Here is a 27,366-nt window from a genome sequence, read left to right as displayed (position 1 = left end):
GGTCCCATTTTCCCCCCTTTATTCCCCTCCACTCTGCACACCCTCTCCCACGTGGATTCCCCCACTTTAGTTCATGTCCACAGATCATGGATTGGGCAGTTATATATCAATGGTCAATACAGGTCAATGGACGAGGAACAGCTTCCTGAGTTGGTGGGTTATGCAGGGACTGTCCCGCGGGCTACGCTTCACCTCTTCGGTCTGAGCAGGAGACTGCAAGGTGAAGCCCACAGCAGTGACGTAAGGCAGAGTGGGTGGGGCGGGGTCGAGCCCAAGGCCCCGCCCCTCGCTTACGCTATCAGCCCGCGCCTGCCGACGGCTGCAGCTCCGCCCCGCCCGCGCGGCGGTCGGTGCCCTGTAAGCACCAGCAATGGCTATGGCCTCAGCCTTTTTGCTAATTGAAGACTAAAGCTCCCGACGCGGCCCAGGTCCTGATGGCGGCGGCGGCGGCGGCCCTAGCAGCGGCCGGCGCCCCTCCTGCGATGCCGCAGGCGGCAGGAGGCGGAGGGCCAACCGCCCGCCGAGACTTCTACTGGCTTCGCTCCTTCCTGGCCGGAGGTGGGTGTCCGCCGGAGGGACGCGGCCACGCCCGAAGTGGCACGGGCTGGTCGGGTGCTTGCGGCCGGGAGGACATTCTTGGACAGTGGCTACTTCAGTGACCTGCCAGATGTTTGTCCTGATCTGCTATAACCTTTTCCTAATAATCACTTTACTAGTAACAGCAGGATCCTGGGGAGGAGGGCCCTGGAGCTGCCGTGGAGCTGCTGGTGGAAGGGCTGAGCCAGTCACCCATTCTTCAGGGTTGGATGGGAAAATAGGGGAGTTTTTTACAAAGACCCGAGGGATTTCAGTAAAACATGCTGGGCTCTCCTTTCTCTTATAAAGACCATAGGTGACTGAATGTAGAATTGGATTTTGTTGTTTGCTTAAGAGAAAACAAATAGCTTTTAAAACATGATTGGAAAATTGTGCAAAACTGTCTACAACCCAAACTGATTCGAACGATTCTAGTAAACTCTGTTACAGTTACTCACAATTACTTGACAGGTATCTGGCGCAGTATTATTGTTGGTGTGACTGTAGGACCAGAAGGCTCACGTTGTCTATCAGAAATTTCCTCTGCCTTCCCATAAAGAGCTGTTTCAGTCTCTACCCTTTCTTAATTGATTATGTGGGTTGTCATCACTTATTAAAGCTAGGAATTAAAAAAATTCCTATAGAAAGATAATGTCTCTCTGCTGCAGTAGTATTAAGAGTTTATTCTGCTGATAGAAGGACATTCATTTATTTATACTGGAACATTTGAGTGCCTGCTGTGTGCACTTTACATGTTCAGTGTACGTCAGGGAACAAAATAATATCCTGGAGCTACATTAGTTGTGGAGAAAGACAATAAACACAATGAAAAACTAAGTTATATAGTTTGTTACAAAGTGATGAATCCAATGGAAAGAAGTAAAAAGAAGAATGGGGCGAGGAAATGGAGAGGCTAAGTGGGTGCATATTAAATAAGACAAGTCATGATAACTCTCATGAAAAGGATTACACTTGAGAAGACTTGAAGAAGTGAGGGAGTTTAACAAGTTGATGGCTAAGAAGAAGCATTTCAGAAGGAGAGAAAAGCTAAAGCAAAGGCTTCAAAGTGGGAGTGGGCCTCCTCTGGTCAAAGAACAGCAGTGGCTGCAGCCAAGTGGCGTTGATAGGAGAAGGAGGTTAGAGACACAAAGGGGGGCAACAACTGAAGGACCTTGCACACCATTGTAAAGAATCTGACTTTTACTTGGAATGAAGTTGGGAGCCATTGCCGGTCTTGAGCAGAGAAGTGACATGATACGACATATTTCAAGCATCACTTTGGCTTCCTGTTGAGAGTAACTGTAGGAAAGTAAATATGGAAGCAAGGAGACTAGTTTGGAGGTTATTGCAGTAATTCAGATGATAAATAGTGGCTTGGATCAGGTGAGTAACAGGAGAAGTGGTGAAAAATTGTGATAATCTGGATACAGATAGAATGAATAGGACTTTCTAACAGGTTAGAGATGGGGTAAGAGTGAGTCAAGAATGACTGACTCAAGGTCTGAGCTGCTGAAAGTTTGAAGCACTCACTCACTGGCTGCAATGGGAAGGCTGTGGTTGGAGGAATTTTCATGATGGTTGTAGGTGGAGGGGAGATGAGCAGTTCAGTTTTGGACACGTTGCATTTTGTGATGTTGATTAGACATTAAAATAGAATCATGGTACATGTTGGTGGAGATAGCAACCAGGTCTCTTTATGTGCTACTGGTAGTAATGCAAATTGGTGCAGCCGCTTTGGAGAACTAGTAGGGCAGTTATCTGTGAAGCTGAACATTTTATGTCATGTGATCCAGTAGTTCCACTCCTAGGTTTATCCCAACATACATATTTCTGTTCATGTCCACAATATTCAGATAGCCCCAAACCAGAATCAATCCAAATGCCCATCAGTATTACAACCTATTACCAAAATATGGTATAATCACACAATGAAATACTATAGCATTGAAAAATGAATAAATTCCTGCCACATGCAACAATGTTGATGAATCTCACAAGCTTAATATTGAACAGAAAAAGCCAGGCACAAAGCAAGCCATTCTATGTGATTTTATTTATATAAAGTTAAAAAACAATAAAAACTGAGTCCATGTTGTTAGAAGTCAGAAGGCCATTTGGTTATCTCTGAGAATGAGGGGCAAATAGTGATTATGGGAATACAGAAAGGACTTCTGGGAGGCTGGTAAAGTTTCATTTCTTGACTTGGGTGGTCCTTATGTGATTGTATTCACTATTCATTAAGTGACATACAATTTGTGCACTTTTTTCTATGTATCTAACAGTTAGTTAGATACATAAAATGAACTTAAAAGCTAATAAAAAGAAGAAAAGAATTGCAGATAGCAAGTATCAGAAACTCTGCAAAGGAATCTTGATTAAGCTTTGTATTTTTTAGAAGCTTGCATAGTTTTTGTTTTGTTTTTATATAGTTTTCTTTCTTTTAAAATCAGGTTTATTAAGGTATAATTTATATACAGTAAAATTCACCCTTAATTTAAATGCATTTTCTATGTATGATATTTTCAGTTTACAATGGGTTCATCAGTATGTAACCCCATCGTAAATCAAGGAGCATTCATGCATATAAGGTACTTTAGAAAAGTGTCTTAGTTCATGTGGACTACTATAACAAAAATGCCTTAATCTGATGGCTTATAAACAACAAACATTTATGTTTCATAGTTCTAGAAGCTGGAAAATCCAGGATCATGGTGCCATCAGATTCAGTGTCCAATGAGGACCTTCTCCCTCATAGACAGCAAATTCTTACTGTGTTTTCACAAGGTCAGGGGTGTCTGGGGCCTTGTTTATAAGAGCACTAATCCCACGGTTAGTTGAATAGTTGACCCATATTGCATTTTATATAAATAAAGATGCAGAGCCCTCCAGATGTAATCACCCCCTAAAAGCCCTACCTCTAAATGCTATCAAATTGAGAATTAGTTTTCAACATGAAATTTTGGGGGGATGGGGCACAAACAACATAGCAAAAGAGCCTATATATTGTTGCCAAGCTAGCAGGGCTGGCCTGTATGGATGCGCTTTTGCACTTTGCTGTCATCTGCATGTCTGCAGGGTCGCATGTAGTAGGGAGCAAATACATAATTCCTGAATGTATGAGAGAATGATTGAATTTTATGGGTAAAAGTTGGTTATTTCCATGCAAAAGTTATACACAGAAGAGGAGGTTTCTTCAAACAGTGCCTTAGAGTTGAGAAAATACCTTTCAAGTGTCTCTATAACCACGTTTAGCAAGATTCCCAGAATTCATCAGGCATTAGGGGACAGATTTACACTCTTCAAACTTATTTTTAGGTATGACATGCCAATTAGTAAGTTAAAGAGAATGAGGGCCAATGATCTGCACATCACTTCTACTGGAAGTTACACCTATGGAGACCAAATTAAAGATCAGAGGGTATGTGTTGGCTGAACAAATGATGGCTTCCATCTGGAAAGAAATGGTATGCAACATCTCCCTGACCTCTTAACATTTTTTAGGTATTGCGGGATGCTGTGCTAAAACAACAGTCGCTCCTTTGGATCGAGTAAAGGTTTTATTACAAGCTCACAATCACCACTATAAACATTTAGGTGAGTTAATAGATGCTAAAGATTAAAATGAATCATCTGGGGGCTTGGTTTCCGTTTGTGAATTACACTGGAAAGAAGATACAAAAGGGAGTTCAAATTTGGTAGCAGATTTTACAAAGGATAGATCTCTCTTGTTTATTTTAATCTTTTAATTTGCCATAGTATTTATAATTGATATCCTCTAAACCAAAATCTTTGAATCATTCAAGTGCTACTATTTGCTTATTGGGATTAACATGTTACATCCTTGACAGACACACGTTAGTAGCTCAGCCAGATTTTTTTCGAAGAATCCAGTCAGACCCTGGCTGGTGTGGCTTAGTTGGTTTGGCATTGTCCACAAACTGGAAGGTGGGCGGATTGATTAATTCCTGGCACATCCTTGGGTTGCGGGCCAGGTCCCCAGTAGGGGGTACGCGTGAGGCAACCACACAGCGATGTTTCTCTCCTCCTCTTTCTCCCTCCCTTCCCCTCTCTAAAAATAAATAAATAAAATCTTTTTAAAAAGTTCTAAAAGAATATTAATTGACTGGGAACGAAGTTTGTAATGTATTAGTTAATTTAAAAATATTACAAAATAGTGGAATTATTTGCATTTTATGGAAATAAACGTGTTTAGACAAAAGACTAGAAAGACTAGACAAACATTAACATTAGTGGGTAATATTCAGTGGTGAGATTAGAGGAAATATTTTTCCTCTAAGCTAATTTGTAACATATGTTGAACATACATGTATCACTTTTTCAATTAGGAGGGAAAAGAGTTTTTAAAAACTTTAATGTGTTGCCCTGGTGGAGTAGTTCAGTTGGGTGGAGAGTTATCCTGATATGCCAAGGTTGAGGGTTCTGTACCCAGTGAGGGTACATGTAAGAAGCAACCAATGAATGCATAAATAAGTGGAATAGCAAATCCATGTTCATGACCTCTGTCTCTCTTTCTCTCTCCTCCTCTCCCTCTCTCCCCTTCTCTCTCTCTAAAAATTAATTTAAAAAATTATTGTGGACAGAGACCAAGAAGGAAATTAGGTCAAGGCAACCAAGTCATATCACTTCATTGCTTTAGTTTTATGCTTCAAAACATAGGAATGATGAGTGTTCTGCATGATCTATGCAAGATCAGTGTAGAAGGAAGATGATTAACAGTACATAAGAATTATTTTTTCAATTGGATTTTTCAAATGTGATGTTCCTCAACAAATGTAATGGCTGTTTATATTTTATATTAATTGCAGCTCACTTTGTTGTCAATATTTTTAATACTAAGTCTGTACTTAATATTGAAAAAAAAAAAGTTACCATCTTTATGTCCAGCAATAAATTCTGTGTGTTCACAGTGTGCTCTTCATGTATAGAAAGAATCAGACTTTTGAACTTAAGAGATCATATAAAACTGGAAAGGAAGGAAATTACTTTCTTTTATTATCTACACTGAGGGTGAAAGGGACATGAATTATATTACCCAATATCTTGGAGCGTTCTGCAGTGACTCAACAGACCAGTGGCTGAGCAGGGTTGTTTTTTCCTTTAACCTGCTCCCCATGCTGATCTGTGTTGTTTTGCTTCCTGATTTGTAATTATTCGATTACATATTCACATTAGATTTCACGCTCTACAGGGCTGCATACCGTGGGCTCTATAAGTGTAGCCTAGACGGCATGCAGAATTTGAAATGGAATTCCTGCAGTGGTGTAGTATATGGAATTTCGTGTATCTTTGAAATATACAAGCTGTAAAAAAAAAAAAAAGCACACAAGCCATAAAAAATGTATTGTTTTTTTATTTTTGAAATGTTTTTTGGCATTTTATTCTAGATACCTCCTTTTTTTATATGTATGCATAAACATTTTTAAAATTTTGGTTTTTTAAAGCATGAGTTTTCACAGTCAAATAACAGATGAAGGTACGCTATTGAATAAAATTTCTACTTTAGCTTCTTTTTAGAATTGTGTGAACCATCTTTTCCTCGGGGCTGCGCTGCCGTCCCCCTGAGCACGTAGTGAGAGCAGGACAGCTAGTGCCTAAACACTCACAGGACAGCATGTGCCTAAACACTCACATCGCCTAGAGCTCTGCTTTACCTTGGTGTAGTTTTCGGAAAAAAAGAGAAAAAATTAAAAATGTGTGACATTACTTCCAAGGCATCAAAACCTACTTTTTATTTTGAATCAAAATTATCGTGGCCAAATGAAAAGTAAGGAGTATGGTAATTAGAATTTTTCCTTCCCTGTAGCTGCAGTTTGTGTGAAGGATTGTTTCCTGTAGTATATTACAGATCTTTCACCTTCATTTAGCTTTTTACAGTCAGATGTGGTATAAAAATAGGTAGATGAATCATAATAGGATTCTTTTAAAATCTTTACTTTTAATTTTGTTTCTTTTACACTTTATTTAAAATTTTTTTTAAATGTATATTTTTAAAAGTTCTTAATTCAGGAAAGTACAAAAGCAAAATGTCATTCTCTGTCCCTATTCCCTCCTTGGAATCAAGCATTTTTCCAAGTTTCTTCCACTTCCTTTCAGCTAATGAGTACATACACAAGCATATGCTTATATTTTACCAACCGTTAGTTCCTTCTAATCCTAGCTTGATGTTAAGTGAAGATACAGAGAAGGATTTAAATAACACACAAGCTTGATATAATAGATACACTGAGGATTTTGCACCCTACAGGAAACACATATTTTTTCCAAACAGTTTCATAACATTTGCAGAAATGGGTCCAGTATTATGCCATAAAGAAAAATCTCTGAAATAACTATGTATGTTGTCAGATTGGTGCTAGACTTACTGCGGTGATCACTTCATAAGTTATGTTACTATTTAATCACTATGTGGTATACTTGAAACTCATAATATTGTGGGTCAGCTGTAGTTGAAAATTTAAAAAATATTAAAAAAAAAATTTAACCCTGGCTGGATTGCTCATTTGGTTGGAACATCGGCCCGTGCACCAGAAGGTTGTGGGTTGGTACCTAAGTCAGGGCACCTACCTAGGTTGCGGGTTTGATCCTGGCTTGGGAGCATGTGCAGGAGGCAATCAATCAATGTTTCTCGCTTACTATCTCTCCCTGCCTCCAGCCCCCCAAGCCTTTCCTCTCTCTCTAAAATCAATGAACATATCCTTGTAAGGATTTTTAAAAAATAAAAGAACGAAAGAAAATTTCAGTTTATTTCCCAAAGTGAAAACAGATTGTAGGTTGAAGGAAAAAAATAATACAATTATCTCAGTAGATATTTAAAAGCCATTTGAAAACATTCAATGTCCATTTTTCATCCGTTTGTCTTTCTCAGTTATTTTGTTTTAGGTGAGATTTTTGTAAACATCTGGTTAAATAATGGCCTTTTAACAGAATTTGAGAATCTTTGGCTTAAAAAATTTTTTTTCCCCTTTTATCGATTCCAGAGAGAGGGGAAGGGAGGGAGAAAGTGAGGGAGAGAAACATCAGTTTGAGAGAAACACCAATTTGTTGCCTGTTGCACCTGCCCCAATTGGGGACCCAACCTGGAACCCCCCAGGCATGTGACCCAACTGGGAATTGAACCTGTGACCTTTCAGTCTGCAGGACAATGCCCAACCCACTGAGCCATACCTGCCAGGGCAAGAATCTTTGGCTTTTCATAGATGACTTTGTCGTTCAGCTTTTCTTTTTTGCTGTCATTGAGTTATTCACTCACATTCTTATTTTATGCTTTCTGTTTATTGTGCCTTTTTTGTCATCTCTAGTTCCCCTCTACAGGTCTTTCTTTCCTAGATTTCCTTTTTTTTAAAGCACTGTATCTTTTTTGCCTATACTAATGGTTTTTCTTAAAATGTTTCCAGTAATCAAAAAGTTTTAAAGAATAATACAGGGTCCAGCACAAATAATGCCCCTTTGTTATTACCAATTTTTTTATGACAAAATCATAAACATGTAAGTCTGTAATATAACAATATTGCACTCAAGCACACCATATGACATTTTAGGTAAAAAGTTCAAATTAAAACTATGAATTATTATACTCACATTATTACTACCAACCACACTCCAGCAAACCTTACTTCTTCCGGACCCTGTATAATAAACATGTGGACTCAGTGCTTCAGAATAAGCATTATCAGTACAACTGAAACTTCCTCTGTACTTCCCCTTCATCATCGTCGGCCTTCCTGTCCCTACTAGATAGATAGTCCTGTTTCTAAATTTAATTGCCCTTAAATTGTTACTAACGCATTTGAATAAATTTAAACAGGACTTAACTTTTGCTCCGTCTTCCTGCAAGGGGACACTATCTTTAATAGAATTTCCTTTCTAGGTGTGTGTGTGAATATATTTAGTTGTATTATTCATGCATTTTGGGAGAATTTTATGTATTATGCGCATAGCCGTATGTCAACATAATAGAATTCTTTTTACTAGACTGTTAGTCCATTTAGATACTTGCTTATTAAAAATGTTTTTATTATCTATTTTGTCTTGGATGTTAAATAAGTAATTTCTGGGAAGGGATCAAAAGGTTACTTGCAGTCTAAAATTCAAAATGAGCCTAGTGATTTACTTTCATATTTGATCAGATTTTTGTTTGAAAAATTTGGGAAGGAACCTGAATTTAAGTGGTTTAATAATGGAAGTATTTAGTGATATGCTTATTGAAGTCTTTACTGGAAATGGGACTAGTGATTAACCTTAATAGAATAATAAACATATGAATATATAGGATCAGAACTGAGGCCTTTGTTTATCAATATTCCTAATTAAAGTCTACTAATGATGAAAAATTGCCCCCCTCCAATTTAAATAGTTTTAATAGTTCTTTGTTTCTTTTAGTTAGCAATATTTTTTTTTCTTATCCTCACCTGAGGATATGCTTATTGATTTTTAGAGAGAGGGGAAGGGAGGAGGTGGAGGGAGAGGGAGAGGTTCAAACCTGTACTGGTTTACAGGGTAACACTCAAGTCAACTAAGCCACGCCAGCCAGGCTGGCAGTATTCTTACGTAAACAAACCACACTTGTATCTGGGTCAGTCTGGGAAACTTCCTTCGTCCTTCCAGAGAGAGTTGATCATCTGCCCTGCAATATACGGACTTTGAATGTATTTCTGTTGTTGATATTTTCAGATAGCTATAGTTTAATATAATTTGTGATAATTATAAATATAATTTATTTGTAGTTCTTGCTATAATGTTTTATATATTTACATGCGATATATTTATATAATTTGAGCAAATGTATATTTTAAGTAGTATTAACTTACATAGAAATTACTATTCATGTAATTTCTCAAACAAAATTATATTATGTATGATGACATTAGTAACCTTTATCTGATTGTCATGAAAATTTGAATTTAGATAGTTTTCTCTGTTTTAATAGTATTTCTCTTCTAAAAATCTTTCTAAAAATAGGAGTATTTTCTACCTTGCGTGCTGTTCCCAAAAAGGAGGGATACCTTGGATTATATAAAGGGAATGGTGCAATGATGATTCGAATCTTTCCCTATGGTGCAATCCAGTTTATGGCGTTTGAGCATTATAAAACGGTGAACTTTTATTTCGTTTTCTTCTTTTGTGTCCTTAACCGTCATACTTAGTTGACGAGGCATTTGCTTTGGCCTTTAAAGTTACTTTGGATGAATGGGTAAAGTAATGCCTTTTTGAAGGAATAAGACTTATGATAGTTTAAAATTTTAAATGTAACTTGGATTTAGAGTTATCTATTTCAGAATTGTTAGTCATTTTTCAGCAAATTGTTTACATTCACACGTTAGAAGAAGAGCCAAAGTATTCTTCAAGTAGATAATAATAAATCCATAAAATATGAATAGCTCTTTAACATTTTTTGTTTCTCAGTTGTAGGAGAGGAACATTGTGGCTTTGGATTTTCTTATATAAAATAGTGAAACCATATTGTAAAAAAATCTGTTTTTAAGTAATGATCTAAGTTAACAGCTTTTCCCATCTTACTCATTGATCAAATTTCCTTTTCTAGCTGAGTGAAAGTTTATCCTGTCAAACATCTTAACATAGAAAGGATTACATATGTTAAATTTCACAGGGTATCTTAAAACGCAAAGTAAACGACAACACTGTAAGCTAGTCTGTCAGATAGGACGGATGCCTTCAGTACATGAAGACTTCATTGTCTGTAGAGGCGCTTTGTTCCTATTTCTCCAATTTACACTTCATTTGTGATCATCAGCATGTAGTATATTTGGTATCCGAAGCTAGACTGCTTCTGTAAAAATACAAAATTAGAGCACAGGCTACAGGGAAAATATCTGACCTGTTTATGGCGTGATATAACACGGTCCAGCTTCATACGATTGTAGTCATTTCACTCATATTTAATATTTTATTTTTACTAGTTCTGTTACTCTTTTGAAATGAGTCTTCATTATTAAACAGTGAAATGGGTAGCATTTTAAAAATATCTCATTTAATTTGATGTTTTTGGTTTCTAGTTGATTACTACAAAGCTGGGAATTTCTGGTCATGTGCACAGATTAATGGCCGGATCCATGGCAGGTAAGAGGAGTGGGTTTATTTTATTTCTGACAAATTTATTTTCTATTAAAACACTTAATTTGGTTTAGGTGATATGTGTGACATTGATTAACAGCATACATTTGTTATCTCTCTATATTCAATCATATAAGAAATTGTTAATGTCCTGCCCCAGCTAGTGTGGCTCAGTGGATTGAGTGCTGGCCTGCAAACCAAAAGGTTGCCCGTTTGATTCCCAGATCAGGTCACATGCCTGGGTTGTGGGGCAGGTCCCCAGTGGGGGGTGCGCAAGAGGCAACCACACATTGATGTTTCTCTCCCTCTGTTCTCCCTCCCTTCCCCTCTAAAAATAAATAAATAAGATCTTTTTTTTTTAAAGCAAGAAATTATTCATATCCCAACTCAAAGTATTTTATAGCAGGAGATGGTAAGGAATAGTCTAAACTTACAACTGTGTGAAAACTATGTCATTTCCTTTGACAATTCTCCTGAAAATGTTTATTTTTTTTCTTTAAAAATTTTTTTATAAATTAGTCCCTGGCTGGTGTGGCCTAGTGGGTTGAGTGCCGGCCTATGAACCAAAGAGTTACCGGTCCAATTCCCAGTCAGGGCCAAATCTTAAAAAGTATGATTTCTTGTATCACTTTTCAATTTTCTGTCTCTTAAATTTAACTTTACAGGTGAATGGTCAAAATTGGGGGTTGTGGGAAAGATGAAGTAGGATTATGAATATAATGAATATGAGTTAAATCCTAAAGGCTTTGTATTATTTCCTTTTCATGACACTTGATTTTCGAATAGCATGTTCATTCAAATGGTGTTTCTAGTTCCATTTTGCTGAAACAAAAGACATGTTAACCTCAAGGTTTCAGTATATATTAGAAAACAATAGTAAACAAGAGGAGCTTCAATTACAAGTTTTTATTTTAAAAGAAGAAAGTTTAAAAAGTTCTAGCTATTATAAATAAGACTAGTGATTCCATTATCCAGTATTTCCTTTTTTTTTTTTTTTTACCATGTTTAAGTAGGTTTTGTTTCTATGATTTTAAATAGTTGAAATGAATGTTCTGGTTAAATTTATTTTTAGCTGGTATCTTTGCTCCTCTGCCTTTGGTGGTGGCCTTTGAATCTAAGTTTGATTTTTGTATTTGCCAAAATAAAAATGGTATGTATGTTTTCACTGTCATTTCAAAAGAGCTCATTTTAGCTCTGGCTGATGTGGCTCAGTGCATTGATCACCAGCCTGCAAACCAAGGGGTTGCTGGTTGGATTCCCGGTTGGGCACATGCCTGGGTTTCTGGCCAGGTCCCCAGTGGGGGGCGCTTGGGAGGCAACCACACATTGATGTTTCTCTCCCTCTCTTTCTCCCTCCCTTCCCCTCTCTAAAAATAAATAAATACAATATATCTTTTTAAAAGAGCTCATTATAAATATTTCTTGAACTTTAATGTTTTCCCTCATCCTGCAACTGGAGTCCATACATGTTGAATCTCAGTCAGCCAGAAAGAGGAGAACCTGGAGACTGAGAATCAGGGTTTGTATATTGAAGGAAGTGCTTCTTCTTTCCTTCTTTATGTTTCAGGTATTTGAAATCAGTCTTAGTTCCTAGGTGTTTGAAATCAGTCTTAGTTCCCACGGAACGAAGCGTGTCAGGATAAAGAGAAGAGGGGGAAAAAAGGAAGTTGTTGGAAACTAGGTGTGATGAGCTGAGCTCTGCTTGCTGTCTGTCCTCTCTGGTCTACTCCAGTGTGGTGTTTTAGCTCAAGGCCAGCAGGGTGAAAGGACAGAATATTTCCTGAGATCCTGGCTGGCCTGCATTTCATACCTGTCCTTTGACTCTCTGCAGGCCATCCAAGCTTTCCACGGTTCATTTATCCGTCTGTTAAAGTGGAGCTTGTGGTTGGTCAGCTCCCTGTCTGTGAAAACACTGTGAAAGATCTAGGTCCTCTGTAAATATGAGGTAATATTATTAAACCTTCCATGGCAATGACTTGTTACATGCTTTTAGCCAGCCACCTAAATTCTTCTTTTTGTCTTGTTTGTAACAAAGGGAAATTTTTAGTCATAAATAGAGGTGGCATTCAAAATATTTAACAACCAGTGTGACGTGGGCAGCAACCAATCAGGGCAGAGCCTGGATATGAGCAGTTAGAATTGCTATATGGTGCGCCCAGTGATTATTAAAACAGATTGCACACTCTTCTTTTGAGAATTTCTACATGGCTTTGAGGCACCTTCCCTAGATAACTTTTATTTAGAAGGGAATTCTCTCTCTCATGAGCCCCAATCCAGACTTCAAAAGCAACAAGCTTCCTATATATTTGGAGAAATTGTTCTTCTGAACTAATAGTCCACCTCTTGAATTTTTTTATATCAGAACTAAGTTTCTTTAGTTAATAGATCCGAGGCCTGATTTGTGCGTGCATGGGGGTGGGGGGGGGGACATAATGTTCAGACATCTGCTCTCTAGCCCTTTGGCTAGACTCACATGATGTAGTTACCCGAGACCTTCGATTTCCACATGAGACTGTTGTATAAAAGGCATCCAAAGTCACAGTTTTTCTTTTGTGCAATAATGATTGCAGATGTAGTTCCTGAATGTCATAATTGAATTATCTCTTCCTAAATATTCTCTAAGAGCACTATTTTAATTACCATACTCATCAGAGGTTGTACGCAGCTATGGACAGGTGTATTTTAGTTATTTACAACTGATAATTACTTATCAGGCTCGAAGAAATGATTTGCATCCAAAGGATAGGATATAGTAGAATTGTATTACCGTGGACATCTACTCTAGGCCGGTTTCCTTAGCTTAGCTTTTATGTTCCTGATGCTGGAGCCCTCCATTTGTCTAAAGTATTTACTTGGAAGTCATTTATTATTGGTTGAACTTCAATCTCTAGATGTGTATATAAATTTTGGATGCTGCTCCCTCTGGAAACCTCAGAAGGGAAAGGACAGTGGTAAGCTGGGAGGAAAGCCAGCTCTGAAAACTCAAATCTACTTCCATATTCATTGATAAATTGGGAAAGAAGGAGATTGATGAGAGTCAGCATATGCTCCTCTACTCCAGCCCTGGGTTCTCCAATTTCTAAAATTTACTCCTCTCTTCTCTCTACTATTTCCTCCTTGTAGTGTTAGTTCTTTTGTGAAGAAATTCTTTATGCTTCTTGCTTGAGCAGAATAAACAATTATGTTTATCATATTTTCAGAATATAATCTCCAGAATTTTAATAACCCAGTGCTGCAGATGGAGACAGGCTCCAGGTTCTTGGAGGTTGCAAACAAAGATATTGTAGAGCAAAGCAAGTGGAAATTTATTAAGGAAAGTACACTTTCCAACATGGGAGTGGGCCATCTCTGGCCAGGAAATGGCCCTCTTCTATTGAACGGCTACAGGCTTTGTAGGGTTTTTACTTAAGCTTCTGTACATGCAATTTCCCACAATCCTCCTTGATTGCCCTCTCGGGAAGGAAACTACAATGCTAATTACTATCAGGTGTCACAAGACGATTATCGGAAATCAGGATGCTGACTGATGACTGCTGCATTGTCTCAGGATTTCCTATTCTATCTCCTGCCTCACCGGGACTGCCTTTGGTGTTGTGGTTAGAAATGTAATTTCCCACCAGAGGTTTTTTTGCTTTCTATTTAACATATAGTAATTTTGGAAGGTAATGTTAAATGCTTCTAAGCTTTCCAAATCACCAAATGTAATTGCTGACTAAAGTATGTTCTTGGGTTACTACAATTCCTGGGATTCTAGGATTTAGAGATAAGAGGTTGAGACTTTAGGGAGAGTCTCATCCTGTAGTCTCAGTTGGTTTGAATTTATCATAAGTCCTCAGTTTCTTGACTGAAGGGAGAAAAAGAAAAGTTTGCACATACACAAAAATTGCAACCACATCTCAGCTTGACTAGTGAGAACGGCCATTCTGCCAACCATGGGTTAGAACAGAGAATGTACCATTAACCTTCCCAAGTGCATTCGTAGAGTGAGCTTCAAGAAACGTGCCCTTGGGCACTCATTGGGGTCTGGGGATTTGCCGTGAAGGAGATGGGAACTCCAGATGTGTGCGTGTCTCAATAAAGCTGTCTGGGCCAAAGGAGTAAGGAATGCCCCATGTCCTTGTGCACATGTGTTCGTGTGCAGGTGTCCAGAAAATGTAATGAGGATGAAGATTCACCAAACAAGCCCTATACTCTGATTACCTGTGTACCAAATAGGTAACCACTTTCAAAAATCTACAGTCACTGTGGATGAGAACTGACTGCTGATTGACAAGTAAAGTTATAAAACCACCACCACACACACAAACAAAGCCATATGAGAAACACGCCAAAATAACAGCTAATGCTTTTTTCCTGTCAATTGTTGGGAAAATGATCGAATAATTTAATCTTTTAATTGTCTAATAGTTACCTAATACTGCCAAGAAGTCAGAGAAATAGGATTTTTATTCTAATGGATGGCATTATAAATTGGCACAATCATTTCAGAGAGCAGTTTTTATTAAAAGTCTTGCCCTTTGACCTAATAATTCTATTGTAGGAATTTATCCATAATGGGAAAGATGCACAAAAATATTTAATAGTTACAAGGACATTCACCAAAGTGGTGTTTGCTGTTACAATATCAGTGGAGCAAACAATGGAGACAACCTAAATGTCTAAGAAGATTGTTTTAATACTATAGTACATCCGAGTGATGTTTTTCTCACATGGGAAGATGTTCACAATATAAAGTGAAAAAGTGTTGACTACAAAATAGAATTGTAAGTTTTAAGTGTGTGTGTGTGTATTTACATGTGTGTAGATGTACACATAAAAAGTTTGGAATATACTAGCCATCAGAGAGATGCAAATTAAAATCACAATGAGATACCATTTCACACTGGTCAGAATGGCCATCATAAACAAATCAACAAACAAATGTTGGAGAGGATGTGGAGAAAAGGGAACCCTAGTGCACTGTTGGTGGGAATGCAGACTGGTACAGCCACTGTGGAACACAGTATGGAATTTCCTCAGAAAACTAAAAATGGAACTGCCTTTTGACCCAGCAATTCCATTGCTGGGATTATAAGAGCCACTGCTAAGAGCCCTGGAATACCAATCCAAAAGAACCTATGCACCCCAGTGTTCATAGCAGCACAATTTACAGTAGCCAAGTGCTAAAAGCAACCTAAGTGCCCATCAGTAAATGAGTGGATCCAAAAACTATGGTACATTTACACAATGGAATTCTACGCAGCAGAGAGAAAGAAGGAGCTTATACCCTTTGGGACAGCATGGATGGAACTGGAGAGCATTATGCTGAGTGAAATAAGCCATGTGGTGAGGGACAAATACCATATGATCTCACCTTTAACTGGAACATAATCAACAAAAGAAAAAAACAAACAAAATAGAACCAGAGACATTGAAATTAAGAACAATCTAACAATAGCCAAAGGGGAGAGGGTAGGGGACAGTGGGGAGAAGGGTTTTCAGGAACTACCATAAAGGACACTTGGACGGAAGCAGGGGAGGGAGGTGGGTTTGGCTGGGGTTGCGGGGATTTGGTGGGGGGGGGAATGCAGACAACTGTAATTGAACAACAAAATAATTTTTTAAAAAGTTTGGAATATGTATTAGGTAGTTATTACTGGAGGAAAAATATGTATTTAATTTTTTATTGTCTTTATTTTCTAGTTTTCCTACAGTAAATGTACATTTCTTTGATTCTGTACAAAAAGATTTTTTTTAATTAAAAAAATAACAGCTGGGTAGTTTATAGAATTTGAAATCATATTGATGAAAATCTAGAACTTAGTATTAAATTTTCTTACCACATAATCTTACCCCTAAAACAAATTGTTTCTATTTCCTAGGACATTTATATTTAATGTGTTTAGTCAATAACAAATTTACCTAAATTCAAAAATGAAAATTATGATAATGTTTTAAAAGTTTTAAAAAGCACCTTTATTTATTTTTATAATAGTTTTATAGGTAGGTAAAGCATCTCTCCATTTTAGGATTAGAGAAAATGAGTCAGATATCTTGTCTAGTGCTATGGAAATAGTTTTTCTTCTGATATCTTACCTTGGAATAGACAAGTAATAGAATTTTTAAAATATTCACCATCCACTTACACTGTACTATTTTGGTGCTAAAAATATAAGTTCACAATGGGAATAACTTGAAGAGATTTTTAGAAACTGACCCTTTATTTACAAGGTTTTTTTCAGCTGATATTATGATACAATTGTATCAATATCACCTTTTTTTAAAAAAAGATTTTATTAATTTTTAAAGAGAGGAGAAGGGGGGTGGAGAGAGAGAGAGAAACATTGATATGTGAGAGATGTGTCATCCATCAGTTGCCTCTGACACGCCCCGAACTGGGGACCAGGCTCACTACCCAGGCATGTGTTCTGACTGGGAATTGAACCAGAGACCTTTCAGTTTGCAGGCCGGCACTATGTCCACTGAGCCACACCAGCTAGGGTTCACTTTTGCTTTCATTGGGTTTTCATCTTTGCTATAATTTTAGAATAAAACAAATGACAGGATATATGTATACACACATACATATATGTATAAAAATGTCTTTTATATATATATATATGATATGATGTAATGATAGGAAAGATATGTATGTGCCAAAAAATTTCTTGTACATCGAAGTTCTTTACTTTTTTTCAGGTATGACAGCAGTTATCTGTACTTACCCTCTTGACATGGTTAGAGTACGCCTAGCATTCCAAGTGAAAGGGGAACACACTTACACAGGAATTATTCACGCATTCAGAACGATTTATGCAAAGGTACATATTTACTTTTTTCATCTATGTAACATGTTTTTTGTATGTAGGGAAATATTTTGAATGTTATAGAAATAATTCTTTTGCTTACAAGTAATTAGTTATAATTATGAAAACACATCTATGCTGCAAGTTTGGTCCCAGAATAATTTTTTTATTATAATGCATGCTTTTGTTCTTTGATGTTTAGCATAATGAGAGCAATGTAATCTTGCTTCTGTTGTTTTCTTCACTCAAGGAAGGCGGTTTCCTTGGATTTTACAGAGGCCTGATGCCTACTATATTAGGAATGGCTCCATATGCGGGTATGTTTCAAATTTGGCAGATCTTTTTTTTTTTTTATTCCTTCTAAGAATGATTTTTAAAGTTTAGCATTTTATATTTAAGTCACTAATCTGTCAGAATTACTTTTTTTCCTCCTGAAGGTTAACCGTTTGATTTATCACCATTTACTAAGCAATCAGTCCCTCCTTTCTCCAGTGATCCTCAGTGCTGCTTTTTAGAACAGGGATAGAATGCAGTTTTCTAAAAAGTCTTTATATTTGGTAGGACGGTCCCTTGACTTTATGCTTTCTTTTTTCAGGAATTTTTTTAGCAGTTTTTGATGTTGCTCAAGAACTTGTTTGGATTTTGAATGAAATTTTATAAACTTTGTGGACATTTTTGCTAGATATAGTCAGAAACCTTGTAAGCTTTGTAGTGTCTTTTAGAAAATTACATTTTATGTTTATGGCTTGATTTAATTTTTATGTGATCTTAGAACTTGCTGTTGTCCTACTTGTTGATACTATAGCCAGCCAGCATGTTACGTGTGGAGGTTTTGAGTTTTCTGTGTGGGCAGTCACGTCCTGTGCAAATAATATTTTTCTTACTTCATTCGTATCCTTATTTTTTAAAAAGTTTTATTTACATTTGTCTTATCTTACTATACTAGTTAAGGACCTATAGTGCAGCAGTGAGTAAAAGTGATAATCCTGGGCATTTTGACTGTTACTGATTTTAAAGGGAATATTTCTAATACTTCATTTAGTATAATGTTTACTGCAGTGTGTAGTAATTACCAGGTTGAGAAAGTTTCGATAAGAATTTTTATCTGACTCAGTTCATTATACTATTGTCTACTGTTGAATTTTATCAGATACCCTTTTCTGGATTTACTGAGGTGATCATATAGTTTCCTCCTTTAATCTGTTAATATGGTGAATGACATTAATGGATGTTCTAATGTCAACCCAAATTGATTGTGATATAATGATCCTTTTATATGTTGTTGAATTCAATTTGCTGTTTTTATAGTCTTACATCTATATTTATAAGTAAGATTACTTTGTAATTTTCTTGGAATATCCTCAAGGTCTCATAGAATGAGTTAAAGAGTATTTCTTCATTTTCCATCCTCAGGAAGACTCTGTATAAAATGCTTACAGTTATCTGTTATCTTGAGTTTTAATTATGGGATGACTTTTAAATACTGGTTTAATTTCTTGAGTGATTGTAGGACTGTTCAGGTTTTTGTGAGTCATTTTGGTAATTCATATTTTTCTTTACCATTATGAACTTGACTGTTTTGTGCTGGTTTTCAACTTTTTGTTAAAAGGTTTTCCTTATTTTTTTGTATCTGCTCTATCTATAGTTGTCTCCCACTTTTCATTGTGTTTATTCTTGCTCTTCTCTAGTCTACCTTTATTCTCCATTAATTTTTGTTCATGTCTTAATTATCTCCTTTCTCTGGGTTTATTCTCCAGTTGGATGCTTACCTAATTAACTTTCAATCTTTAGCTTTATTTCCCCTGATGTAAATATTTTTTCCTAAATACTGCTTTAGCTGCTTTCACTGAGTTTGTTATTTTATTTGTTTTTACTTAAGATTTAGAAATTTTCAAAAATATTCTAAAGTAGACAATAGTATAATGAACTACCATGTACCTATTACCTAGCTTCAATAGTGACCAACTCATGGCAAATATTGCTTCATCTAACCCCTAATTACTCCCTCCACCCTCATCTCAAATTGTTTCAAAGCAAATTCACTTTATTTCATCCACAATGTATCTGTATTTAACTCTTTATGCTTTTTTTAAAAGCATGGCTACATACCATTTGAAACTTGGAAAGAACTCCTGAGCGTTGTCTAGTCATTGTTCGAATCCCCACCCATCTCATAGTTATTTTTTGGCCATATCCAAGTAAATATTTGCCTGGCATATCTTTTTCGATCCTTTTTATTTTCTGCTTTTTCATGTCTTTATGTTTTAGGTATTTCTTTTGTAATTATCATAGAGCTACATATTTTATTTAATCCAGTCTGTAAAACATTTTAGTTGTCAATTAGTCCACTTGATGGTTATTATGATTATTGATGTATTTGGACTTGTTTCTATACCTTGCTATTTGATTTCTCTATGTTGCTGTTCTTTTTTTTAAATTTCTTTCTCATCTTGTTTGCTTATTTTTATAAATCCTTACTCTCTTACTCTTTATAAATATATAAATTTATTTTCTTCCTCCTATGCATGGTGGTCTTTAATTATGAGCTTATTACTAGATCTTAATCTCTGAGTCTGAAAGTCTCTTCTGTAGGACCAATGGAGGATCCATCTCAACGGCTTCGCTGCTTTGGCGTCAATATATAGTTCTTGCACGACTCTCATAAGCCCACACCTCCGAAGTGGCCTTACCTTTTCAGGAGGTGGTGGTTCTGGGGTTCTGAGATACTTTATACTTCCTGCAGTGGGTATAGTTGTTCTGCAGTGACAAAGTCCCTCAGAACACCTAGACTGCCATATGCTGGAAGTAGAATTCTTTAATTTTTTGCTGTATTTTCTTCTCTTTCTATCTTTTATTTTTGTTTTTTCAATTTTTAAAATATATTTTTACACATTTATATGTACATATATAATTTCTTAACTCTTCCTGATTTTCCAAGTATTTTTTATATTTTTGAATACTCTTTACAAATACCATTTTTATTAATTGTGTCATCGTATTTTATTGTGACTCCACATCATTTAGATTGTTCTAATTTTTTTTACTTATGTTTATGTTGTTATGAACCTTCTCGTTGTGAGCTTTTTCTGTATACAGATTAAGACCTTAGACTAGATTTTCCAAATATAAGTGTATGAATATTCCAAAATTGTATATCATTTCCAAATACTATAAAACTAGAAGAATTTTATATAAAGAATAAATGTGTCCAGGATAAATATCTTAATATTTATCCTGGGCTGAATTTTTGTTAGTGCTTATTTGTTCTTAACCATCAAGTATCTCTTTAATAGGTTTTAAAATTTAGTAGATATCAGGATATCTTGATTAATGCTTAGGTGATAGGGATGTTTGAATTCTATTCTTTTATTAAAGGTTTTATTTATTTATTTGTAGAGAAGGGAAGCGGGGGAGAAAAACATCATTGTACAGTTGCCTCTCATGAGCCCCTCACTGGGGACCTGGCCTGCAACCCAGGCATGTGCCCAGACTGGGAATGGAACCTGTGACCTTTTGGTTTGCAGACCAGTGCTCAATCTGCTGAGCCACACCAGCCAGGGCTGAATTCTATTCTTGATTTTATTAATATACAACTTTAATGGGTCTATTATAAACTCATGTAAATTTTCAGCAATACCAACTTCATATTACCAATAACTTAATACAGTGTTCATTAGATTTCATGTGGCTTGTGAGCCAATATGAACATTTCTCTCCTGATCACAACTCTTGAAGACAAAAGTAGATACTCAGTTAAAATAACAATGATTTGTCACTTCTGAATTTTTTTGCTTCTTTCTTACATTGTCACCATTATTGTTATTATAAATGGAAGTTGTCATATTTACTTGTAGTTATTAATCATGAATTTAATATTTATTCATGTAAAACCTTGGAAAATAATTTAATTCTATTCCTGTATGAGGTGGCATTATGTTCACCAACACCTTTATTCAGTGACCTGAACTACTTCTGTTAGTGTGTAAAAACCAATGCTATAATTTTTTATAGGTGCTAATTTTGTTGTCTTTAGGTTAGTTACAGACATTAATTATTTTTTTATCTTAGATTAAGTCATACATCAGGAAACAGGAAATGCATAGGTAGTTCCTTGAGTTAATTGGTTATTTTGTAAGATTGGTATCTTTTCACAGCTCATGTTCTGTTTAGCATCGTGGTGAATTTATATTTTGTTTTTCAGGTGTTTCATTTTTTACTTTTGGTACCTTAAAGAGTGTTGGGCTTTCCCATGCTCCTACCCTTCTTGGCAGACCTTCATCAGACAATCCTAATGTGTTAGTTTTGAAAACTCACATAAACTTACTTTGTGGTGGTGTTGCTGGAGCAATAGCACAGACAATATCGTAAGTTTCTTCATCGACCTCATTCAGTCAAGTTGCCCAGTCCTGATTTTTACCATTGGTTAATCATTTTTTCTAATAGATTATTAAAACATAGTATTCCTTGCAAAATATAAGTATTAACTTAATACATTTTTTCAGATGTGCCTGCACTTTTACCATGTGAGAAATAATTTTGTGCCAAATTAACCAAATTAGTGAACCCACCCAAATTCCTATACATTCATTCAAAATAAAGAAAGGTAGAAAGAAACACAACGCATAGTCTTCATCCATATTTTCTCATGAATTTGCTTTGCCTGTACGAAGTTTCTGAAATTTGAGCCATTTATTGTGTTTGCGTATGCAAGGAGGCACAGCTTCTCTTGCGCTAAAATCTTGAAGGCCTGCTTTGTCAGTGTGCTAGGCATTGGGAGGTTCACTGAAGGAAAAACACAGTTGTTGCCTCAAGAAGACTATATTCTTATTGAGTCAATAGCAATGCAGTGGAATTATATATTAAGTTCTATTGGAAACATAAAGGTACTACTATATTGTAATTGGAAAGGTGGCTTAAAAGACTTTCTCTAGACCAAGAGAGATTGATTAGATGAGATAAAAAGAGGCTGGAATACTCAGGAAGCAGGAACTTTTCAGGAAGAGGAAGAAAAGCTTTCTATGACTGAGTGTCCTGTAAAACAGAAGACAACAGGAAGTGGTAGAGTCACAGACTCAAAAGAATATCCAAGGGAAAAAGAAAAGTCAAATAAGATAAGTACTGAAAAGAAAGTTGTTCACTGGATTTTACAATTAAGTATTACCTTAAAGCCAGTTTGGTATACTTGTGTGAGAGAGCAGATCATACTACAGTGAGGGTAAAGAAGAAAACAGGTGTCTGGTTTACTTTTAGAAACCTGGCTGTGGAACCTTGTACAGTTGCAGAGACAAGATCACCTCTGGCTATTCTAATCCTCTTCTTGGTTTGCCTGCCCTTTTTCTTTGTTGCTCACTTCCAGCTTAGATCCTTAAAATCTGTCTTCTCTTTCCCACTTCTCCTCTTAATCTATATTCTATACCCATTGATTCTTAACAGATCCAGTGGCTCCTTCTCAGGTCTTTTACCTTCCTTCCAATTGTTCTAGTTCCTTGGTTTTTGTAACAGTGCCCTTTCTTGGCTATCATTCTCTCTAGCCTTCCCTTTTCCGGTACTTTGCTGATTCATGTCTTCCTCTTCCAACCTATCTATCTGTGCCAATTTTTTTAAGGCCTAGCCAGATGGTATTCCTTTTGTTCTTCCCTTAAATATCTAGAATAGCTTATCTGTCTTTATGGTTTCATAAAGAGAACCAATTCTCTACAGATAACCAGTTCTATTTAAATCTCCATTGTTGACTCACTATTGCTTCTCCAGCAAGCTCTTGGATGTTTCTACTTGAACTTCTGCAGTTAGTGCCCACTCTGTAATTCAGATATATTTTTCCGCTTTGTGACATCCTCAGCTCCTAACTTTCCTCTTTGTTATTGATGAACATTAATCTTCTAGTCATGATAATGCCTCAAAATCATTTTTACATTTTACATACCCGTATACTCACTCAGTCTTACTGTTTTTTACTTCAGAACATTGCCTACAGTGCTATTTTCTTTCTTCCTCATTTATTTCCCTCGTTCTGATCCTTGTACCTTGTCTCCTCACATTCTGTCCTTTATACTAATCATCTACCCACGTACATCTTTTCCTGCTTGGAAACTGAATCCTTCAGGTTTTGGTCCCTTTATCCCCATAAAGTTTTCTCCTCTCCCCACGTCCCATTAAAAAATAATTCCTGGAGATAGTATTGAAGTACGTAGGGAGTTTCAATTGTTAGTAATGTTACTTCTTGACCTGTTTGGTTCGTACATGGATTTTTAAAAATTACAACTATTTTATAATAAATTTAAATGTATACAAAAGTATATAATTATTTTTGGTATATATCACTTATGTATATACTAGGTACCATGGAGAACTTTGAGTTAGAAAATAGAAAGCAGCTTTGTGACACTAGAGAATGTCTCTAAGACTCAATTTTTGAACCTTTTTTTAAAAGATTTTATTTACTTATTTTTAGAGAAAGGGGAAGGAAGGGAAAAAAGGCAGGACAGAAACATCGATGTGCCAGAGAAACTTTGATTGGCTGCACCTCATAAGTCTCCAACCAGGGAGCTGGCCTACAACCCAGGCATGTGCCCTGACCTAGAACTGAACCAGTGATTGCAGGCCAGTGCTCAGTCCACTGAGCCACACCAGCCAGGGCCTCAATTTTCTTAGCTTCATGTTGGGATAACAGTACCTACTTTATGGAATTGTTGTGGAGATGGAATGAGATAATGTACATAAGTTGTGTAGTACAGGATCTAACATAAGTAGTCAATATTAGCAAAATAAAATTTCTAAAAATCAATAAAATAAAAATTTTAAAAACCTGGGATTCTACTCTGAAAAGAGATTACTTTTGTATATTTCATTTCAGGCAGTCTTTACACAGAATTTCCTCTGTTCTCTAAATGTAATTATCTGTATTGTTCATTATACCCCTTAAAGAAGTTATTTCTGTTGGTCTACTGTATACAGGGGGACTTGGTGGGTATTCTTAAATGACTGGGTCTCAACTGGGGTGATTTTGTCTCCAGTGAACATTTATCAATGTCTAGAGACATTTATTATTGTCACAGCTGGAGGTGTGTTACTGATTTCTAATGGGTAGAAGGCCAGGGATGCACCTGAACATCTTATAATGTACAGGAGGGCCCTTCTTTACCAAGAAGTATCTAACTGAAAATATCCGTAGTGCCAAGGATGAGAAACCCCATCTTAGGGTTACAACTACGAAAAGCACCCAGTTCGCTTTCTTCAGGAGGTGGCATTTAATTTGGCCTTAAGGAATTAATAAAAATTGATAGTGTGATGAGGGAAAGAACCATTTAACCTTGAGGGAGCCACATAATCAAAAGCCAGGAGACCTCTGTATTGTTATTTAACTTTATTTGTGTGCCTGTATCCTGACTCCCAAACAATAAGAGAATAGGAACACATTATTTCTTAGCATATATTGGGCTTTGAATTCAATAATTATTAAGCAGAAAACTAAAAATAATTTTTAAGTCCTTCTGCCTTTTTCTTCTTTTAGCTACCCATTTGATGTAACTCGTAGGCGAATGCAATTAGGAACTGTTCTTCCAGAATTTGAAAAGTGCCTGTAAGTTCTCCATTTATCTTTGTTCATTTTCTTTAGGAAATATAATGTTTAAAGGAAGTAGGGAGATAGCACTGTGTCTCATCGGGAGTCTGGAATACCCATTTTATCTTCCATAGTTTAATTACAAGGTTTCATTCAGGTCCCAGTCCTCCTACTGAGATTTTCACTTCAGAGCAGCTCGCTGTTAAATAGTAATAGAACATGAGCCATGTGTGTATTTTTACATTTTCTGGTAGCCACATTTAAAAAAATGTATAAAAATAAACATGAAATTAAAAAAAATATTTTTCTTTAACCTATTAATCTAAAGTATTATAACATAAACATTTCAGTGTTTACATACTGTTTTTAGACTGAGCATTTGAAAGCCAGGGTGTGTTTTGCACTCACAGCACATCTCAGCTTGGACTGGCAACATTTCGAGTGCACAGGAGCCACATGTGGCTAGTAGCTGCCACTTGCACAGCACAGCTCTAGAGCTCGCTGTCATCTATAGACGTTAATATTTAGAGTCATCCCCTTTGATTGGCGATGTGTTGTCCCTCAGGGGAAGAGCTGGATGTTTGTTCAGGACCCTCGATTGCCTTTATTGACCCAACAGGCTTTTTTGAAGATTTCAGTCCACATTGCCTATTGAAAGGTAAAGGCAAAGCCCAGAATGTTGGTTTGAAAGGAAAAAGAACACCGTTTGGAACAAGAAAGTCTTTACTGCTGAAATGTGAAAGATGGTCCTTCAAGCTTTTGTTATATAACCACCTGCTAGTTACAGTATAAAACTGGAGCTGAAATGAAAGCTTCAAGGATAACTCTTCTTACATCCTTTAAACCGAGTACAACAATATTTCAGATATTATTATGAAATAGTGTTATTTGTACTAGTTTAGAATTCATTACTGCTTTATTGTGAGTTTTTAGCTTGTTTTAGCACTTGCCTTCCAAAAACTATTCAAGATGTCATTTAGCTTGTTTTAAAAGAGCTGTCATGGATCTGAACGTTGTCTCTTCATGAGCGGGCCTAACGGTGTCACCGTTTAACCGTTGTCTTTCAGTACCATGTGGGAGACGATGAAGTATGTCTACGGACACCATGGAATTCGGAAAGGATTGTATCGGGGCCTGTCTCTGAACTACATTCGCTGCATTCCCTCTCAAGCAGTGGCTTTTACAACATACGAACTTATGAAGCAGTTTTTTCACCTCAACTGAAAGAAAATTATGATTTCCCTTCCTTAACAAACTCTCAGAGGGATAAATAAAATGTTACGTTAATTTGGGGGAGAACATTACTTGAAGGGGGATATTTACCCTGTCACAGGAACCACTGGTATTTAGTACTTGACCTTTTTTATTCATCACAAATCAAGAGCGCTTGCTGTACCTTCAGTGCCAAAAGCTGCACCATAGAACATTGAGAAAAAATTCCTAAGCTGATGCTGGCTAATCAGTTAGGTTGTTTGAAATCATTTAAAAGCGTTATTTGAAAGTAAAACTAACTTAAAATGGGATTCAGAAGGTTGCCATTAGCTTATAATGCTGTCCCAAGCTTTTAATTGTAATCATGATTTTCAAAGATTCTACTATTGGTTATTATTATTATAATAAACAGGCATTGCAGCAGAATGATAAGAAATGAACTTTTAAGTTACATAAATCATAGCTTAGAAGCCAGCATTGGGATATTACTATTTGTCTTCTTAAAACTGCTCCATTGGATAAAGGGACAAAACTCTTTTTCTCTTCATTAAAAAAAAAATTGTTGTATTTAAAAAGTAGTCATGTAGAGACTCAGCAATAAATGAAGAATTTTCCAGTATTGCTCTAATGTTATTACCAGGTATTATGACTGATTTATGTATTTTAAAAAGTCAGTGTATTTCCCAAAAGCAGTAATGGTAAATACTGACTTTCTGCTCTAAACACAGATTAGCATTATAGATTTGTTTTGTTAAATGACTTGGTGTATAGTAGGAAATATGTGTAAGTGGACCATGAAATATCCATTAACGTAGACGTGAATGTCAGAGACTGTTTCTGAAGTACTGTCATGACACGTGCACCGACTAGTTCTTCCATGTACAGTAATTTTAGTGCAATACAAACTTAAGTAGCAATGCAAACATTATTTGAGTTGCTATCCTTTATATTAAAGTGGTTTAAAATGTAAGAATTCCATGTATTGTGTTTAGAGTACTTTTTATGTTTTATTATAAGCATGACAAAAATGGGAGGGAAACAGTTATAGTTTAATCCTCAGAAATAGTGATTTGTAGAATTGATGTGTGTTTAAGACATTAGAAAACTAAGTTGAAAGTGTTATATCTGCTTCAATTCTTA

The 27,366-nt window shown here is 36.2% G+C and overlaps 1 protein-coding gene across 1 annotated transcript; it reads left to right on the top strand.

The window, feature by feature from the left end:
- Positions 1-291: 291 nt before the first annotated feature.
- Positions 292-27,366, top strand: SLC25A16 (solute carrier family 25 member 16). Its single transcript, XM_024561036.4, has 9 exons — positions 292-558; positions 4,078-4,170; positions 9,556-9,689; positions 10,611-10,674; positions 17,347-17,468; positions 17,704-17,770; positions 21,655-21,817; positions 24,964-25,032; positions 26,082-27,366. The coding sequence occupies exons 1-9, from the start codon at positions 435-437 to the stop codon at positions 26,236-26,238; spliced, it is 993 nt and encodes a 330-aa protein (XP_024416804.3). The 5' UTR covers positions 292-434; the 3' UTR covers positions 26,239-27,366.

This window comes from Desmodus rotundus, chromosome 4 (assembly GCF_022682495.2).
Source record: "Desmodus rotundus isolate HL8 chromosome 4, HLdesRot8A.1, whole genome shotgun sequence".
In the NCBI taxonomy this organism is placed as follows: domain Eukaryota; kingdom Metazoa; phylum Chordata; class Mammalia; order Chiroptera; family Phyllostomidae; genus Desmodus; species Desmodus rotundus.
The sequence above is the reverse complement of the archived record's forward strand: the minus strand, read 5'-3'. Positions and strand labels throughout refer to the sequence as shown.